We start from the raw sequence: 22,145 nt of genomic DNA on the forward strand, positions 1-22,145 counted from the left end.
AGATAATTACTATGGTCTGCAAATACTCAGAAGAAACGAAATTATTAGTATCTGAAGAACCTCTTCTCCTTACTTTCATGTTAGCATATATAGTTCATTTCAAAGGGTCTTATAAAAGTCTATCCCTTTCCAACCAAAAAAAAGAAAAGGATTTAGTGGTATCAGACAAGAACAAAATCCATTTGAATTTCTGGCTAAAATAAGCTACAATATTACTGGGTTTTAAAATCTGTTTCCAAGAAGCTACATACACATAGGATATTAAGTGGATATTCCAGTAAAGCCAAAGAAAATCAGAGTCAGGTGATTGCAAATGAAAATGGGGATCTGAAAGTTTATGTTTTGGATATTTGTAAAGTTTGACATTGATTACTAAAACAAAACCTGCAAGAATACCTTTGTCTTCTCAGAATTGTTTTTGCATTTATATCAGAGGTAGAATACTCAATATTTTATGTTTATAATACTTCTTTCTCATTTTAGAGAGACTATTTCTCTCTCATTCACTTTTTCTGAAGTTTAAGTGAATAACCTTCCTTCTAACCACAAATTAAAAAAGTAAAATACTTGGGCTGTAAACCAACTGTTTTCTGACAACTTATGACAAATCCTTTAACCATATCTAAAAATAGATTCCGACTTATGGAGGATACTAGGTGGTATAAAAGCAATAATTAGAACCAGTTACAAGGTTTAAAAACATATGGATTCCCATACAAGCAAGAGCAAATGGGTACAGAGAACTCAAAGAATTTGCTACACATTTTCAGCAAGGTCAACAACCCACAGCCAACATACAAAGCTGATAAAGTTACTGTCTGAAATCTGAACTCTTAAAAATGTTATTCTGTCCTTAAATAATGCTGTACTGCATTTTCCATTGGCAAAAAGCTGATGTAGTTTCCCAATGTTTTTCTGAAACATTCCATGGGTGCATAAACATGAAATGTACCAGTGGTACGCAACAAGTTGAATACAAACAGCTATTTCCTATCCTTAATATTTCCTTTAATAAGTTACATTTATGTTGTCCAAATCCCCAGTCATTGGTTTCACAAGACACTAAAATCATACTAGTACTCATCTGTTATTACCTTTTAACCTCTCTCTGTAAAGCTTTGCAGAATATCATTATCTAGAGCATTGATTCTAAATGTTTCACTCCAAATATCACCTGATCAGGCTTGGCAGTCCAGAGCTTGATCTTTCACTGTTTGAGTACAAACTGGGATTTAGATGTGGCTTCAGAGGGGGTTCTTAGTATATGCATGCCTTTTTAGTAGGACCAGATTTTATCCTTCAAAGCTGTTCTTTTGTTCTGAATTTTGTTTGTCATAAAGAACGGACGTAACATACTATACCAATATTTATAAGGCAAATATTTTCTAAGTTTTATTCCTTATGCCATTGTTATATAATACCTTTACCAGCATTAATTGTATGGTAGTAGTAAAAGAATGTAAAGAAACACATTTATCTACCTCACATTTTACCACTAAGTTTGGGGGTTTTTCAGCTATAAAGGGTTATTAATTGCTGACTGACCTTTTCAATATTTTTTTCAGAAAAGTTAAATGATGATTTGTGATATTAACATTTGTTCTAGTGACTTGAAAGTTTGTTCTGAATTGGCCTTATCTCATTTTGGAAACAATGGCATCATTTATTTAATGGCCTAAATCCATGTCTATTGTTAGAAGCATCATTCCAGGGAGCTACAATGTCTTTCTTTCTTTCAAGTTATATAACGCTATTTTTTTCTTAAATGAGGATTAACTTTGCCTTGCTTTAGTAAGGCTGGTTCCCTGGCAGAAATCAAAGAGGCTTGTTTGGAAAAGGATTTGACATACATGCTCCCTCCTGCTCAGAACTGGCAGAACAAACCTCATATAAAAAGCCTGCTACATCAAAGCCCGGGAAGCTCATCCACTCATATATTTAGCTTACCTTTTTTAAAACAAAACAAAACAAAACAAAACAAAACCCTTTTCCTTGTCCTTTGGCTACTTTTGATGAACTATGTCCCATAACATTTCTTGCAGATTGTACAGGCAGTAACCAAGCAAAACACCTATGTGTCAATATTTTCTTTAAGTTCCCATTGCTCATTTTCAAAAGCATGTCTTAAATCCAAAATTTCAAACCTTCTGAGTTCATTTGACAAATTTATGAAAAGCAGCTAGATACCCTAAAGGAAGATGATTTAATTCTGTCTTTCACATTTTCATGTCAGTAACTTGCTTGTATTAATTCACTTTTCATTCTGGCAGTAGAACAATACACGGCAAGGCAATTTAGAGCCTCCTTCAATGTCTTCTTTTTTAATACTAACAGAGAATTGGCAGGTATATTTAAAATACCTCTTTACCAATCAGCACAGAATATTACCCTGTTGGGTGACTTCTATCCCTGACTCAGGTTAAACTGAAATGCTTTCCTGAAATTCCCAGCTGAGTTTTTCTTATGAAATTGTCCTGCTACAGAACCATTTATATGCTGATAATTTGTTAGAAATTAGACTGTATCAAGGATAAAACACGACTCTTATAATAGTCCTACATTTCTTAACAACTGTCTTCTCTCCACAGCTTACAGCAGAGCGCCTTAAATGAGGTGTTAATAGCCCCACTGTAAGAAGATTCTGACAAAAAATGGAATCGGCTGCCAGACACTGCCTATAACTAATGTGAACAAGCAACAAGAAACTTGAACAAGCAACATGCTTGTTTATAAAAGCCATGGTAGACAGCCCTGCAATATTCCGAGTGCAAGTAAAATCTGGACTATCCATTTTTTTACAGTTTTTTCCTTAATGAAAAACCAAATCATTAGAATTTAAATATTTACCTTAGCCATGAAAATACTGTGGAATATATTAATTAGCTGATGCTAATTCAGCAGAATCTCTAATAAGCTGTTTTATCTGTTTCTCACACTTAGCAAGAACAGAGGGGTTTTTTCCTCCAATTTTCCTCAACCTGGGAATATTGTGAGAATGGTATTTAACACTTCGTGATGTAATGAAATTATAAATTTTGTTTGGACAATATCAAATTCAAAAAGTCACGTCTGTAGCTTTCTCCAGTAAAACACATTACTGCAACTACAGTTAATTACGAAATCCTGTGAATCAGTGACAGAAAAAGTCTCTTGTGTCTTTTGTCTTTCTACTGCCAGGGACAAGAATTCACATAGGAAAAGTAAATTGGACAGAACAAAAAGTACACACATCAGCATTAGAACTCCAGAGTCCTCTCTCAGTGACTTAAACATCTCTGCAATCTTTAATTAAGTTAACAATTCTTAGTCTCTCATCTATGCAAACACATGCACCAGGAAAAAAAAAAGAAGATATATTTACCTATACTACAGCAACAGTCAGGGTGGACATTTGTAATTCTGGACATTTCTAAGTTTTTTTTGCCCCCTTCCCCCCGCATTGTGAATATTTTCTTTTGAGGCAGGTGTTTTAGATGCACAACATACAGTCCTCTGCTGTGGCACATTGTCAAAATCTTCTGTGACTTTGATAAAGCCAGGATGAGGCTTATTACATGATCCCAAAGGCTAGGGACGCTGATAGGATGTTCATGCTTATTGAGTATTTTATGCTGCACATTTCTATGGTGTTTGCTGATAACCAGCACCATGTTTATGTGTTTTAATGGAAGCTGAAGACACACAGTTCTGACTTCAGGGGCTGACTTGGCAGTTTCACTCAGACAGGCATTTACTAGATAATAAAGTCCACAAATGTCACTAAAGTCCATTTTAGACTGTGTTGAGGGTTAAGTAAACATGATTAGTAAGGGGGCCAAAAGGGTAGTTGTGAATTTCTGTTTCTGACAGAAAACACTGTTTATCCTATATTACTTTAGGGAGGAAGAGTTTAATTCCCAGTGAGCATTATAAAAATAAACAAAAGTTGAAGTGTATCCAACTCAAAATTCTAAGCAATTTCAGCAATTTCAGCAAGCCAATAACATCTAAGCCAATATGACAACTATTTCTCTAAGTATTTAAAATACCACAGAAATTAAAAAAAAAAAAACAAACATAAAATGGAGCACTTAAGAGGACTTGTCACTTCCGTGTAATCTCCAATGACAATTTTATCCTGTAAGCAGTTATGAAAAGTTACTGAATTTTAAAGATGTAATTAGTATGCATGTTTGGAGCACTCAGTTGTCAGAAAATAAAACCAGACTTTTGCAATAATGTTTGCCATTTCAGTATTGTAGGTTTTGAATATTTAATAATAAAATAAAAAGCATTTTTCTTAAAAGTGCCACAACGGAAAATATTACTACTGAATTCAGAAATGTGGAAAAGAAAAACACCTCTATCCTTTAGGTAAAACCAGAAACAAACTGCTGCAATAAAACTGTTGTCACTTGAGGTTGGATGAGCTTTCTCTCTGTGAGTATTTAATTAATAGGTCACTTTCTCAAATTAAGTATGCTACCTGACATTCATTAAACTTTCCCTAAACTACAACAGCAGCAATCCATGCCATTCTGCTTTGCCTTTTGGAACTGCATGTGCTGTTGATGCTCTAATTTATTCAGTTACCAGGGAGAAATACACTGCTACTGAACCACAAAGTTGGGTTCTTCAACCAGATCACCACTCACACACCTACTGCTACTCTTGAACGCTTGAGAAGATTCTGCAAAGATACAAGATTTGCTTACCCAATTTGTATTATAGAAGCTGAACTAGAAAGAGGTGGCATTCAAGTACTCTGAACACAGGTCCTCATCAGGACTCTAGAGGCTTTAAGCTTAGTAAAGTTCATTTACTTCCCTCATTCTCTTCCAAATTAAAAAAATAACATTGGACTGTAGTTGCCAACACAAAGAAAAATCCTTAGTTTAAGAAATCAGCTATAAGTGGAAATATAAAAAGGAAACAGGTACAGATAGGAAAGGGGAAAAAATACCAAAGGACTTGCACAATGCATTCACTAGCAAGGTACTTTATGAAAGTCCATGAGATAAACTCAGACAAATTACTGTAAGATCACTACCTGTTAATGTTTGGCAAGTATATTGCACACATATGAGATTATAGAAGAGTATTTTCTTCCAGATTCCAGGCCAGTCTTTAGCACACAGAATAAGCAGAAGATTATATAGTGAGAAAGTATCCTTCTGTAATCAGTGAGAAATTTTAAATATTATCCCACAGACCACTTGCAGGTTCAGATAGGTTTCTAATATTTTAATACCTCTCTTTACATATATTTAAAACTAGAACCAAGGTTTGGCATGTTAAACTCACACCTGCTACATTCACAAATTATCATCAGCTTACCATTTGCATGGCAGGTCCTTGAGTGAAACAGTTCGTTTATCAAGGAGAGAATGTCTTGCTTGGTATTCAATGAAATAAGAATTGCTGGTATACTTTTGTGTATGTACATTGAGATCATATCCAGTTCTGCATGGAGTGTAGAGGAAGATCTGCATTTACCAAAGTCTTAATCACTATATGGCAGTCCCAAGAAGGCAGTAGAGTTTATAGGTGCTATATGATGTTTTTTATATTAGGGAATTGTTACAGAATATAAGCAATTCTGAAGCTGCAAATACAGATTTTCTTTTTTTTTTTTTAGAAGGCCAACACATTAACTGTTTCACAGACATATATTAAAAATGTAATATTAAGATATAGAGAAATAAGCAATTACACAAACTGAGAACATCAGAACAACAAAACACTGGAAGATTATGGAAGAACACTATAGGTGGGATTAATAGAGAAACATATTGCATTTCCCACTCCAATCAGCAAGAAAATGACTTAATTATTCAAACTCTAAGTATGTTAACACAATCATTTCTAGAAAACTCTAAATACGTGGCCTTGTAATGTCAGTACCATTAAAACAGACCAGCGTAACCATTTAATATGACAAGGAAAAACTTATGAGTTCACTAGAAACATTTTCCATAGTGTCTTTAATGAAACTTCTTTAGTAAGAATTTTTAAATTAAAAATTCAGACTTCTACCCTGTCCCTTCAAGGTTTCACCCGCTGAGAACTCACAGACAAGAAAAGGAGTTTCTACAGCAACTCTTACGTTACTGTAACTGAAATGGAAAATATGCTATGAGTTTTTCCTCTGACTCTGCTAAGAAGCCTTTGAGGCCTCGTGAAAACATGACAGTGCAGTTAACGCAAAACAGTCCTTATCCTGAATTGATGAACCTTATGCTAATAGTGGTTCATCTGTCAGAATTGTGAAGGCTTTCCATCAGAATGAATGAAGGGGGGAGAGAGCGAGAGAAGGTGAAGCAAGTGTGAGTAAGAGAGCGCATGAGCGACAGCAAGTGAGGGAAAGGGAATGAAGGAAAAGCTACTTCAAACTATAGTTACTTTAACTTTTTTTCTTTCCTATTACAATTATTTTAACAAAAGTTTTTAAAAAGAGAAATGTAAAGAAACTCTTTCCTTTAATTGCACTTTTAAAATTCTTAAGCCAAAGATTTTTTCATGCAGTAATCTAAGCAAGAGAAATTTTTCCTCTGGATTATTATTACTACCTCCCCATCTCCATTTTTCACTGCAGAAATGTATCAACAACTGCAACAGGATTTCAGTAAACTACTACCCTTTGTACTGAATTGACTTTAATGAAATGAATGACAGAGAGGCAATACTAAATATTTGTAAATTTTGAGTACTAATATGCTAAAAATTATAAGAATTTAAATTGTTGTGAACTTCACCAAGCAATTTTAACTGAGTAAGTGTCTTCACTCAGTCTTAAATATTTCTGTTTTTCTAAACATGTTATATCCTTCAATTATTTTTGAAACTAATTTGTAAAAGTCTCTAATACAGGCAGAAGACAGATGTTACTGAAAATGTTAAACAGATTTTAATGGCATTCTACTCATTTTCCTAAATACATTTTTCAGCTGCTGCCATCATTCTCTGGACGTCAAATCAGCATACTTATAATGGATTGATATTTATCAACCGTATAAAATAGGCAAAAATACAGGCACTCAGTCCCATAGAGAACTGTGGAGTAAAGAGTCAATGAATCAAAGGTTATTTTGATTATACTTTCATTGGCAAACATGTTTTTATCAACTGACTTTTGTTATTTTCCTTACTACCTTTCACATTATTTCCTAGGTTGTAATCTTATAGGCAGTCTTCAAATTTCTGATGAATCCTGACAGCTAGTGAAAACCCCAAATAAATTTATGTAAAACTATTTTCTGACATGTCATCGTGTCTGCCAGATATTTTACATATTCTGGGACCTGTGATCTCTAAAATATGCCTATGAGTTTAGTGTTTTCACAGTCACATGAGAAATAGACAACCTGTAGATCTGATCAATTTGGCTTCAGTTATTCTTCAGTTGCCAAAAAATGTATTTGTTTGCATAAGCATATTATTTTTTTGTGTCGCGGGTATCATAAGGTGTGAAAAGTCCCCACTTCTCGGTGAAAAGTGACCAGGATTTTTGGAACTTTTCATGGTTAATTATTAAACATGCAGCTTTTTTTTAATATTTAGCTCACAAACAACAGCTGCTAGTAACTAACAAAGTTTATATGTCAATTATGGTGAGCCAGAAGTCAGTTTAGGAAAGAAAATCAGACCTAGAGCACAAGGTCGACTTGAACTAATATATGACAACCAGTATATTTTGTTTGCTGTTAATGAGGCTGATGATTGAAGATCTAACGCGTGGAACACTAAGACTGTGGAAGGCACAAGGAAAGGAGGAAAAGCTGTAGAAGACAAGACAAGACAATGGGAGGTAAATGCAGAAAAAGATTGGATGAAGGCAGTGGAATAGTAGAAATAGAAAAGTAGAAAGAATAATGCTTGGTATTTAGAAATAGGTGTCTTGAAGAATTAACATCAAACAGTATAAATGTGTTTAAGAATAACTGCAAAGGGACATCTTAAGAAAACTAACAGACACGTATCTGTAGTAAAGTGAAGGCATATCAAATAATTACCAAAAAATTATAGTCATTCTCAAAATAAAGTTTGCAAATGCAAGTGATAATAAAAGAGAAAACAATTGACTGATACTTCTAATCCATGATTTATTAAATTCACAATCCACGCAGCAGTAAGAGAAAGGAACAGGTGAGCAGATCTATGGAAGTAGAAGGAAAGGATTTTGTGACGTTTAAATATTGTGATGTAGCTAATTAAGGAGAACCAGGAGAGCAAATACAGTGCAGTACAAGAATATTTGTGAAGAAAATGATGAGCCAATGGTTTTTGTCATGCCATCAGAAAATAGCATGAAAAAACGAAGAGTCACAGAATGCACGGTGGAACAAAGGTTAGAATAGTTCCTGACACAGCAAACATCTCTGCCTCTTTTGCAAAAGTCAGGAGTCCATATACATTTATCACTAAGAGCCAGGGACCAATCATATTGAAAAGGCTTGAAGGGAAAGGGATTGCTTAATTTTGGGGTGAATCTTATTTTGGTAGCCCTGAAAGACCATCTCAAGGTAAGTAGCTCTGTCTAGCTGTGCCAGAAATAGAGGTGGAGAAGAAGGAGAGCAGCTGATGATCTTTACAAGCATGACTGGTGATGTATCCAACACCTTTATTAGGATTAAACATGGACTTAAAATCTGTATCTTCCACACTTCAGTACTATCCAGCACATCACTGCTGAATCTGAACTCCAGTGGTTTTGATCTTCGAAAATAAAAATATAATCTAAATCTGACTTAAAGAAAACAAGGTATAAAAAGCTACAAAAGCTACATTCCTACCATAACAACTTATTAACTCACTGATGGAGAGAGCAATAGTCAGCCTTTGACAAATAGACATACAGAATTTTTTAAAAACCTTACATATACTACAGATGGAAAAGCTGGAGCTACTGAAGAATAGTACATAGGGAAAGCTCTATGGGTCTCACAGAAAAGATTTTAAATGGAACACTACTTTAAAAAAATAATACATACAGAAAGCTCACTTTGTCCTAAGCTCACTGTTTAATTAAACTCACATATCACACCAGTTATCTGACTCTAACTGCAACTATAAAAAAGCTTAGGTATTATAAAATAATTGAAGACAGTTCTACTTCTATTACTTACATGATTTACCACAGAGAGGTGAGAAAGGCGAGACGGGGGGATGGTGAGCAAAATCTTGATGGACAAAATCTTGCGCTCGAGTGAAACATGAAAAAACACAGGCCATGTGTGTTTCTTAAATAGTTTACAGAAACAAAAAGAAACTACAGGCAGAAACACAACAGTGGTCAACATGGTTAGGGAGAGGGAGAAGAAAAGGGATAGGGAGAAGGAAGGAAAAAACTCAGAAAATTTGCAACTGTGTCTTTCAAATACATGCAGAAGAACATGAAAAATGTTTTCAAGTATCAGTCAGTATAATACGGATGAACTCCAGAATCAAGATAATGGGGATAAGAGAAACAAATTTCAAAGAACATGCAAGAAACTAATAATTTGCCTGTGTAAAGGCATGTGGAGTAAAGATAAATACACAGATTTCCATTTGTGCCGAGTTGACGCTTCACATTCTTGAAAACTTGAAACACATTCTTGAAAAAAAAAAAAATTTATACAGTGCATATTACCAAACATCACACAGATCTGCTTTAATAAATCTGTGATGAGTAATAACAAGGAATTAGTCAAAAGAAACAAAAATGCAGCGCCTTCAAGAGGTCATATGAGCGTCACCTAGATCTCATCCTGGAAGCAAAATTTCAAGACCTTTACTAGGGGTCCAATTCCATTAGTTTCATATATGCTAGTTATTTTTCTGACTAAATACACTGCAGCGTTTGGTGAGGATACCTAAAGGCCTGACAGAGGGTAACAGGCAGGAGTTTTAGAACACCACAGATCTCAACCATATTAGGTTCTTAGGAGCATTCACAAGTGCTACATTTGTTATATATATATAAAATACACACACACATGAAAATATATAATTTTTTACACACACACACACTATATATATTATATATTATCAAGTCTACCAGAAGATAAAAAGGTGATTATATCTCTAGTAAACAACTGTTCTACTTGATACAAAGGTCAACCCTTTGTCATCCCTGGAGACATTTTATATATTAGCCTTTGAACTGCTCTCTGTAAACACTTCTAGCATCCTGCCCTAAGCATTGGGGTCTTTTCTGTCTTCGCTACTACTAGTTTTAAACTAAATACCCAACTTTCCCTCCGTAGCCAAATTCTAGACTCATGCTTCCAACTTGGTATTCCTGCTAGGGCATGAACAAGGTCTCTGAAAGTGGTCCCCCGCCCCTGGCTCTTATCATATTCTTTTTTCAGTATTCTAGAAAGTATCATGCTGTCTCCTTGACAGACATCTACCCAAGCAACACAGCTCCCTCCACTGGATAAGCCTTTTCTGTTCTTACCTCCATAAAAGTAACTGATAGCAATAAGGCTTCTTATGGCAAGAAATATTCAATAGCATTAATAAGGCTGACAGAACAGGACCTGCAGCATTTGCTTGGTTCTTTGGTCTTCTCCAATCTAATCTATTTAGTGTGGGCATTTGCTTGAGTACATAAACTAGGAATATGGCTTTAATTGACTGACATATTAATCTTTAAACCCTGGCACCTCTATTAATTCTGTATATGACAAAAAATTAGCACATGGAAATTCTTTATTCAAAGTTTTGTAGTAAGCATACTGAACCAGATAGAAACGAATGCTACTGAGTTCCAACCTCCTGTTTTTGTCACCAGAAAACATTTCTTAACACGGGGCAGAAAATGAAAATACAGTTAATGTAAGTAAATGCAAAAGATAACGGAAGTTAAACTTGAAGACAAGGAACAAAACTTGAAGTGACATACAAGAAAAGCTTGGTAGTGTAATTGCAGTTGGAAGAAGCATGGAAACCATCAGACAATTATATCACTTCAGTAAAAAAACCCAACTGGCATATGTCAGGAAGGAACAGAAGAATAACAAAAACAAGTAGCTCTGTAACTATGTGAATTTATGATTAAACTTCATATGCTGTAACATCCTGTCCTGCAATTCTCCTTACCCAAGTGTGAGTTCCTAATTTTGCAGAGCATTTTTTAAAGCATGGGCATGACCAGCTGCAGGTAGATGGGCAGGACTAATTGCAGGTGGTTAGATGTTTCTGCGATAAGATAAGTTCCAGCAACAAGTTTATTAAACAAAGAGGACACCCTAACAGTAGGTATTGGGAGTCTGAGAGTAGCCAGCACTTGAACTTGTAATCAGTTTAGCTACTTTTTTGCATATATATTACACAAAAAAGTATGCAGTAAATTAGTTATTCAGAAATTATCCTTGTTAAATGAATCCTCAAATTACCTTCTTTTTTCTATTTCTTGAAGGAAAGAATGATAGAGCAATTACTAATCAGTCCTCATTGCAGATTTCAAGCCAAAGTCATGTAGCTTCCAAATTCCATTCAAACAGAATACCTTCTGTTTACCCCAACTACCATTCACATAATTATGTTTATGCCTATCATGGACTATTGAAGTGTCCATAATACTTCAAAGTTCATATTACCAAAAGGAACTTTATAACTGTATATTTGTCTACCCTGACTCTACCAAACACATTTTCCAAACAAAACGAGTATTGGCAGAACTAGCTTTGGCCAGTACCTCTCAGTCTCTTAATATTGGTTGATCTTTCATTTCAATTTCTTGATCAATTTTATACTCAGCAAAGAACATGATAAAAAGTATTGTCAAAGCCTGTACAAAAGGTACAAGCAGATTTTCCCAAAAGGCAAATTGTATTTTCTAATATTAATCAACTTCTGTGTCATGTCTTGGTTGAGTAAGGATTTCCAGTTCTCGTTTTGGATTAGAATACTAAGAGCTGTATGCGGAGGGTTTTTTCATTTCTCAACAGACCTGGGTGCCAAAGGAAGTGGCAATGCAATCTTCTGTCCTATTAGTTAAAAGCTCTTAGCCTGAACCCGAAGGGATCTTTCTCTAGGAAGTCGCTCAGAAGGCAAAGATGACAGACATACTATTATCGGTACTTCAAAATTTAGTGTTCCTCTTTTCCTCTTTCCTGCAAACCAAACACAAAATGACGGACACCATCTGGCTCAGCTTTGAAGCTTCAGCATCTTCCTGCTACAGTCAAAGCAAGCAGTCCTGGAAAATGGATTTGCCTGCATTGAGGCAGAGCAAAACAAAGGTAGTACAGAACAAAAACTATATCACTTCTCACCTCCCTTCCTCCTTCCACCCAGCAAAAGATAACATTTTTACATTTTCAAAATTATGCGTAGATTGGATATTTATGAGGTCAGGGATGAAACAATACCAAGGCAAATGTGGTTGCATGCCATTTTCAAAGCCATGTAAATATGGAATAAGTACCTATGATGATTAGTCTGCAAGGATTAGCATACAGGGAAGTATTTAATCAATTTGTTTGAGAACTCTATCCTGTGATACCAAGAGAATCCTTGAACATTTCTACAGGAACTCCCTATCCAAAAACCACACTGAGAACCTCTGAGAAAGTGCTGCATATTAGAACTGAACACTTGGATTTGCTTTGCTTGATCATTTCCAAGTACTAAATCCATCTAGTTATTTCAGCAAGAAGGAAAGAAACAAAAAAAAAATAACAGAAATGTTTCAAAAGTCAAAATGTTTCATCTCAGTGCTTTTAGTTCACAATTATCATAAGACTACCATAAGCTGTTTTTGCAGATGGACGGTACAACATTTCCTCCTATATTTTCTGTTTCAAAGGTGCATCATAAACTGCTGGCATACTGACGTACTCAACCCTGTTACAGAAAAAAACAAGCCACCCCAAACGCACGATCTGCCCCCCCGCCCCCGACCTTTGCTGTCTTTATCCTGTAACACTGTCTGGTTATTTGTGCATCTGCACGATTCCATATACTTCCAGTACCAACTGAAAGTGAAGAAGGTTCTTAGCACTTAGGCTGAGCTTCTAGTCTCTATTTGCTTCTTAGAAAAAAGCCTACTCTTGGTACCTTGAGAGGAACTGGGAGTAACAGTTGGCAACAAAGGCCATGAGAAAGTGAAAGCTATGAGTTGACAGCCAGGCAGAAAAGAGAGGGAGAGCAAGTGCCTTTTGGAGGCGCTAAAGATTTTCACAAGCTTACAGCAAGTGTTAACTAAAAACTTAATAGGCACAGACTCAAACTAGTGGCTGAACCTGTGTTCATTTCACTCCATTTCCCTGCTTATCCTATAACCTGGATTACTTTCAGTGTTAAAAGAAAAACCTGAAAAACACAGAAGTCCCATGCGCATATCATGCTGGCGGCCCACACACTACTGAAGTTTTGGGAGGGTATACACTACACATATTTTATAACTGATGCAAGGATGTTTGACTTTTCCTGTTAAAATACTGATTAGCTTTTATGTAAGCAGGATGTACAGTTAGTTCTCTCCACCTACTAAAGGTCAGAAAACATCAGTGCCAAAAGAAGAAAGAAAAAACCTAAAAAAATACATTTCTCACCTACCTTTAACCTTTCTAGTTGTGGGTATCCATTGTTACAAAAAGATTCAGGCTTCTACTGCTGCAGATTTTAAAAGGCTTAAAGTTCATTTACATGCACCCTTTAACACTACGTTAACAAAGGCATCGGTAAAAAGGAAATTTCTCAGCAGTAACTGCCACTGGTTTTGGATCATGCTATTCCTTGGGCTGAAATAGGCAATTGAAGTCACTGAAAGCAGAACAAGCACAAAAGCCTGATAAATTATTTTTATTTGCAACTTCAAGTTACTATCTGTTCTTAGGTTTTCTTTAAAGTCACCTGTAGGAACTGGAAGAAAAAGTGACATTCTACTGCCTGAGCAGGCTGCCTTTAACAGCAGACTGACCAGCACATCATTTCAAGTTATTTGTGACTATTTTGAGGAATATGAAATAAATTATTGACACATTTTCATGTGACTAAGTGTCTAAATGAGGAATCATGAAAGTTACTGGGATTAGAACTTTCTTATAAAACTGAATTTAGGATAGTATGAACAAATGGATTATTAATATGCAGCATCAGATCCATCTGATCAGCAGCTACAGAATTTTGAGGTGGAACTGGAAGAGTTTTATACCTCTTCAAGTTCATGCCATTCCACTAGAGCTGATATAACTTGATACAACTCAATTACGGCATTTTCACACAAGTATTATATATTTATACTTACATTTGTTTAACATCATAAGTATAGACACTCTAGTTTTCTCAGCAAAATTGGGTCTTCTTTCTCTTAAGAAAAATAGTGTCTAAACTGTTTGCAATTTTCTAGGAAAGAGTCATGCTTTTAAAAGTGTTCTTTTACTCGTAAGGATATAAAGATAGAACAGCTTAAAGATTTGTAGGAAGATTTAGGATATAGCATCATTATAACTTGAAGAAAAGAGAATGATAGTTTTGATTCTAGTCCTCTCACTGGGGTTTCCTTGCATACTTTTTAACAGGTAGCTGGCTCTACAGCTGCAACATCTTATTGCCTCTGTAATTTTTCATCTCTTCTATCTGCAAACATCAATCTAACATACCACAAAATGCTCAGAACTTTGTTCCACTGATCTATCTTTTTTTTTTTGGTAAAAACTAAACACTCCCTTCGTTCTTTAAAACAGTGAGATACAGAGCATGATAAATAAATGTGACTTTCAACCTGTATTTCATAACACTTCCTATTTCCTCTCTTCCATCTCCCATAGTTTTTCACAGTGATCTAAGATCACTAAGGAAGTCAGCTAATACTTCGGTTTAAACTAACCTAATCTACTGCATTCAGTCCACAGGTGTGCCATGAGGCATTATAATACTTCCTGTTCATTGTCAGGATTTGCAACTTTTGTGGAAGCAAATAGCTTGAGAAAATTGAGACAAACCCTTTTTTTAGTATACTCTCTCACAAAGCCTCTTCTTTTTTTATATCTTATTTATTATCTGTAAATCATAAACCCTAGTCCTAGTATAACAAGTGCCTGTTGATTAGTAGCCAGTGAAATGGAAATTCTTCACGAAAGTTTTCCTTGGTTTATCTCTAATCCTGTTAAAAAATACGGGTATGAAATAAGAGAGAGAAACAAAAGCACTACAAATGAACCATTCACATATTAGTTGTGAAAACAGATGTAGAAAATGCTCAGAACATGTACTATAATCAAGTGATTAACTTCATGTGCAGTTATTCTGCTTTACACGTTAGCAAATTTTGCTCCTCGGCATTAGCATTAGCTATTTCTACTACAGTAGAAAATACATGTAGATCAAAGTTTTATTGTGGGTAGACTTTATTAGCAAGATAAGGGTCCGAAGATCCTTATCAACTTTGACAGAGCACAGCAGAGGAAACTGAAAAAGTGGACCTGGATGGACCTTTGTTCATGAATGCAAAGTTACATGTTTACCGTGATCACTAACTCCTAGACAAAACAAGTGTCACAATTTTTCTACACAAATGAAGATTGTCTTGTTCATTTGCAAGTATAATGCTATGAATATTTACAACTTTGAATTTCGTTCAGGCTTATGGAATATGGGAACCTCAATTACACATTACTTTACACTTTTTTTCTATCAGAAAGTATTACGGGGGATGCTAACCACTGTCTTATTCTCTATAAGAGTACATATTTGTAATGTGAATTTTCAGACTCCATGGACTTCTAAATTATTGGGGTTTTATTTAAATTATTGTTGGTATAACTTCACAATTTTTTGTAACAGCCATGTTTTGTTTTTCTTTTGCATTTCTGTAATGACAAAGTTTTCATTTCCCACATTTTTGCTGTAGCAAATAAATCTTGAATATATACTGAACATATTTCTGATTGACAGTTCTAATTCAAAATTAATAATACCTGCTTTTGTTTAACTTAACTTTTGGAGAAATACGGAAAACCCACTAGGACATAGTTTATTGTTGAATCACATATAAGAGGTGGGGAATATTTTTCCCATAGTTGGGAAACGCTCTGTTACTTTTTTTCATACAGATAATGGCAGCAGAACTCTGCTCCGTGCATCATTCAAACTATGCAAGAATCATTTTCTATTCAGGTTTTCAACAGAAGGTGCAATAACTTCAAACAAAAACTTACATAAATCAGTGCTTAACATTCAGGTTGAGCATTTCTGTGTCAGTCTTTCCTAATTTAGGCTGCTAAAGCAAATGACATTCATATATACATCAGTAGAACTGGATGGAAAACAGTTTTCCTGCATCACATATCTTCTCACCATTTCCAAAACGGTCGTCTTCTGCATGAGAACAAACGTGAAGCCTTCAAAGCTCCCAGCACAAGTGTCTGTTCTCTAGGCTTCAGCAGCCTGGGCTCTTTTAGGCAGACTAAGCACTTATGCCTGACTTTTGTATATTCCAAGGCATTAGTCTTTGGATTGTTGGCTATTCTCACATGTTCGTTTTCTATCCAACTCTTCCTAATATAGTCTGTGACTAGAAGTACAAGTAAGCTCAATATTAAGCAAATTGCTAGCAGAAAGATCAAGTTAAGAATAAATTCAGTGATGAGTGAAAAACAGTGAAATAAACATCTTAACAAAGGGCATAAGAGACATTCTAGAAATGACTGAACTAGCATTTTTGCAAAAATTTCTGAGGCACTGATTACAAAACAGAAGAAACCATGAAAGAAAACTCAGTTGCTGAGGAGTGGAGACTAAAGTAACAAATAATTCAGTTCAAGAAATAGTATCACTTTCACAACTAGTATGAACACAAGTGTTTTTAGTTAAGGAAGTTCTATCAACTCACACAGCAGTGACTTCGATGCATATCAACCAGATTAACTCCTTATCTTTAAGAAATAATTTTCATTATAGTCTCAGCTTTTCCTTACTGATGTTACATATAAACTGCTTGATATCTTTCTAATTGTTTATAATTAATTTCTTCTGTGTGTCATTTAAAAAACTAAGACTTTTGAATACATTTTTAAAAAACCCCCAAATCTCAGAAAAAACAGGAAACAATATAGCCATGTCTGTTGAAGGAAATACTAATTATCAACAACTTCATAAACTGCAAGAAATCATATCTTACTGCTTTTCACTTCTAAGAGTTATTCTTTTTACAAAGTTAATACCTGCCTTTCAGTTTCACTGCAAAAAAACATTGTCAAAGCGAACTGGGTGAGATGGAATTCAGGAATTCTGACCATTCATCTTCTTCACAGCATGTATGACACATGCCTATGCAGAATACTACTTCTCACAGTAATGCAATGAAAAAAATGTTGATCATTCTACAGGGGCAGGTGTTGCTGTGCTAATTTTAAAGGTGTCAAACATGTCACTTCCTACTGGCTTCTTTTGAGTTTATGTTAATGGATTGACTGTAGAAAGAAGGTTATCAATACCTACAGTTGCTCTCTGCATCTGCAAGGGAGAAGCATGGAAGAGAACAACTCCCGCTAAGCTAATACTCTTTCTGATCATTGTATATGACAGACTGGAATAACACTCCCAACACAAAGAGGATAAAACAGTAGCCATTTGAACGGAAGCTCTCCGGTCAGGAAATTCTGGCACCACACTGTAATCACATTGAGTCTATGAGCCTTGAACTGATGGCTTGTTACAAAACCAACTAACATCACATACATAGGTACATCCAGTATCCATATGAACACCATCTTCTTTTCTCCAACTGCTTTAACAGACACATGGAAAAATAATAGTAATACTAGGCCACCTGAATGGAAGTTCTTCCTTTGAAACCACAGACATATTATATACGGTTCTACAGAAGAGTGTCCTGCCTTTTTTGCAGACATTCAGACTGAGGATTATGAGAGGTTTAAGGCAGCACTTTCACATGTGGGCTACATACTGAAATTAATACTAACACTTATTTGCCTAATTTTGAGAGATGCAAAGTATCTGAAGATAACGTACATTTATGGGGACACTTCTGAAAGCTCATCTGTGCATTACACCAATTTGCCTGGAAAAGCCCAATGCACACTAATAGCTCAACCTCTTCCAATAGGTCACAGCAGCAGAGATCAGAATTGCAGAAATCTGGGGTTTTTTGGTCTCAGTTCAACAGTTCTTCCTCTCTTGTCTACATAAATTCATGTTGCAAACAAGGCGTGACAAAATATTGTGCCTTTTAACCATATTTAGCACTATTGTCTTTTAAATTCTGTGTTAGCAAAATATCTGGTATTGACTGCTTTCCCAGTTACATATATTTTTTCCCAGAAAATTCTGTATATTATCACATTAAACTCTGTCTTAAATATTCTCAGCACCAGACTGAGGCAACAACTAATATTATGGCTTAAGGATTACTTAACCTTAGTGTCTGTAACCACAAACTGAGCATTTTGTAGGGCTTTAAGAACACTTCTCAAGCCTGAAAACAACTACAGTAACTCTCTGTAGCATGTCAGCTCTTGCATTGGACTGAATTGTAGTAAATCATTAGTTATAGGTGTTGCTACAGCTGCGTTGCCAAGGTGCAAATGTATTTCATACTCCAAGAAGGTACTCAGTCTCTCCTTCTTGTTAAACTAAAAATAATAATGACAATAAAAAAATCACCAAACCAAAACCAGCCCATCATTCCCAAACTCTCTGCAACTACTTTCAGTGTTGGCTGAATAAACTATTTTCAGAGAGTTCACAGATAAACTTGTTAAGTAATTTATGAGTTAAGATAAGCTTGAAAAGAAAAGAAAGGTTCACTAGGAAATTTAAAATGAGTCAGTCTTCATCAGAAATAAAACTCACTAATGATATTCAGAAGCTTTAAGCTTTCTACATAGCCCACATTGCTTTAAATGTTTAAATTAAAAAAAAAAAAAAGGTTATAAGAAACATGTTTGCTGCTATGTCATTGCTAATATATGCTGCTTCTATCATCAAATGCTAATACTCTATGGACAGATAAAACTCCATAGATGAGTTGTCTTCAAGAGGGATCACTCTCATGGTTGAGATAGCTACTTTACTACTCAGCTAATTGTAATGCAATTATTTTGTTAGCTTTGACTCGGGATACAGTTTCCCAAGTGCTGAAAGCTGATTTTAAGTCTCTGCAGCCAGACATTTCTTTTCCTCCTCCTGTTAGCACCTTTCCCCTTTCTTATGCTATCACTATGCTTGGGAGCAAAATACTTGGCTGGGGGGAAGGCAAGATTTCCATTTCTGACAGCAGCATAGGCTTACACTGGCTTTGGCCAAGCAAAACACGTATCTTGACTGCAATCAAGATCACATCAAGCGTTGTTAATGGAAAAATACAGGACTCAAGTGCAATTGCACCAGGGACTCCAAGGTCATCAATGTGGACATCAGCAACTGAAAGGATTCTTGTAATAGCATCCCTTTCACATCATTGTATACAACGTTCACCTCTGTTTATATGTTGACTCTATGTTTAAAAACAAAACAAATTTTGCACAAGTAGCAGTGAATACTATACAATGGGATATACAATGGGAAGTCTATTACACAGCCTTCTCTCCTTTATCTAGGGCAACCTCACTTCTGGGAAGGAAAGCTCTGGGGTGAATTTTCATTTTTACTGCTCTGCTGGAGCTGCTATCTCCTTTCTTCACAAATGGGTCTTGCAACAGATGTGCTGGGTACAGGATCACCTGGCTCACTCCACACTACATATCATCTGCAAGTTGCTAGCCTCAGCAACCTCCCTCCCACACATGTCATCACCACCATATATACTATTGTTTCACCACTCTGTCTTTCTACTTCTTCCACTCCTCCTCCTCCTTCTCTTCTACAGTTGTTAGAGACTACTTAGAATCATAGAATCATTAAGGTTGGAAAAGACCTCTAAGATCATCGAGTCCAACCGTCAACCCAACACCACCATGCCCACTAAACCATGTCCCTAAGCACCTCATCTACACGTCTTTTAAGTACTTCCAGGGATGGTGACTCAGCCACTTCCCTGGGCAGCCTGTTCCAATGTTTAACTACTCCTTCAGTAAAGAAATTTTTCCTCATGTCCAATGACAAAGAGCAACAGAAAGAAAAAAGTGGTGAGTGCAGAAAGGGAACTGTATTGGCTTGCTGCCTCAAGCATGTATTTTTGTGTGTTTAAATTCAGTACATGATTGCTAAAAGAACAGCATTTTTATATTTTGCAAGTTATCCTGTGAAAACGTAATTAAGCAGGTGACCTTGCTAATCTTGAAGACCATATGTCATGCTTCTTAAACACATTTTTATAATTAATAATCCCTTCTGATTATTGATACAAATGAAATAAAATAGCATTTTAGTTCCTTCGTCATGCTCCAAAAATTCTTGAGCAAGATGGAAAAGAGGAGGCTGCACAATGCTAAAATCAAGCTATAAGTTAACAGTCAGCATTAGATCACTCTTGCATAAGTACGGTATCATCACTAACATTGGGTAAAAATGTTGCTACAATTTTTTTCACTTATTTCTCTCTCCCTGCCTTGAGCTTTTCATTTTCAGATTTGCAGTTATAAAAGAGCCATTGTAATCTGTCTGACAGCAGAATGAGTTACATGTTATATATAAACATAATGTAAGAAAAAATACAAATGTTACACATCTGAATATCCACTGACTACACAAAACCAAGAACATTCAGAATAAAGATAGCTAACCAGTGTTGAAAAAGGAATAGCTTGCAAGAATCTCAGGCCACTATGGCATTTAGGTACAGTGACTGAGAATAAAAAGCGCAGAGCAACAGCCACTACCACTTATCTCTTTTTTGTGACTTTATCTTAAATCTTTCTATAGAATTTTGTATATATAATGCACTTCCTTTTGATGTAGCACTACGAGAAAGAACACAGTTCTTTCTTGTATTCAGCTCTTTGGGACATAAATCACAGCAATAAAAAGATTGTTCAAGGGACAGGCATAGTCATTGTCCATTATTTGTCTAACACTAAATTGCTCCAGGCAAATATTTGCTTTCAACAAATATCAAATTTATAGGAAACAAAAAAACAAACAAAAAATACTCACAGCTTTGGTTTGGCAAGCACAGGTGGTGGCTCCTTTGTGGGTGAAAGCAAGACAGCTGGAGGTGGGATGGATTTATCACCATTTGGCTTGCTGTTAATCATTCCATTTACTCCATGAATGGGATGGATGCCATTCGTTTTTTCCTCAGCTGAGTTGAGCTGTAGTTGAAGGGCTGTCACACCAGATCTCAACTCAGTGTCATTTGCTTGGTGGGTCTCTGTGTGTTTCTTAGAAGCAAGCTCAAGAGAGCTAATTTCAACAGGAGGAAGTGGTGGGAAATGATGGAAATCATCACTGTTGGATTCTCTTGTCAGTGATTCATGACTAGAGCTTTCTGAGTTGGCTAAAAGAAGTAAAAAAGAATGTCTCTCCGACAAGCCACAGACAAAGTACATGGTAAATTCATGCTGTACTTTCAGTTTGTTAAAGGTGAGATCTCTTTGGTTCTGTGCAGATATTTTTCTAGACCTCCTGTTGATAATTCATGCTGAATTAGATACATGACCAGCTATTCATTTTCTGACCTTGCCCCATGCAAAAGGCACAATAAGGAACCTTATGGATCCCTCTAAAACTACTCCAGGGATCCAGTCACTAACTGAGATTGGCAAGTACTATGGGACAACAGCTGAAGCAGCATTTCTTCTTCCTGGAGTCTCAGTCTCAGCATTGTTTAAGAACAAGCGATTTAAAAATACTGAAGGATGTATGTACACATGGTATGTTGCAATGGCAGCTGGGTTAGTGCACTCCACAACAATATGTATGTAAACATATTACAAAACTAAACATACCGTGTCACAGTTTTTTTATTTTACTAAAGGCATATGTCACCTTTGGTAGCATAATTTCATCTGCTTTCATTTTGGCTCTGCTGCCATCTAGTCCCAGAACCCTAATGCTTAAAAATCTGCCAGGCTTGCGGCAGACACTTAAAAAATGTATTTTACATGAATAAAAATATTAAACTAAGAAATAAGCCAATAAAAACATTCAGTTTGCTTTATGTGAATGCTCTGAGGTTGACAAGATCCCTGTCTTACAGCAGCCCTTTTCTACTGCTTCTAAGGGAAGCAGACTGATAACTTCACAGATAAATTAATTCTCTAAGATCTATG

General features: G+C 35.7%; 1 protein-coding gene across 1 annotated transcript in view; it reads right to left on the reverse strand.

Moving 5' to 3' along the window:
* PALLD (palladin, cytoskeletal associated protein) overlaps positions 1-22,145 on the reverse strand; it is a 215,739-nt gene that overhangs the window by 100,384 nt on the left and 93,210 nt on the right. Inside the window, exon 10 of the mRNA XM_009330709.1 lies at positions 21,028-21,372. Within this exon, the coding sequence (XP_009328984.1) occupies positions 21,028-21,372 (345 nt within the window). The remainder of the gene's footprint in view (positions 1-21,027; positions 21,373-22,145) is intronic.

Source organism: Pygoscelis adeliae, unplaced genomic scaffold (assembly GCF_000699105.1).
Source record: "Pygoscelis adeliae isolate BGI_AS28 unplaced genomic scaffold, ASM69910v1 Scaffold167, whole genome shotgun sequence".
In the NCBI taxonomy this organism is placed as follows: Eukaryota; Metazoa; Chordata; class Aves; order Sphenisciformes; family Spheniscidae; genus Pygoscelis; species Pygoscelis adeliae.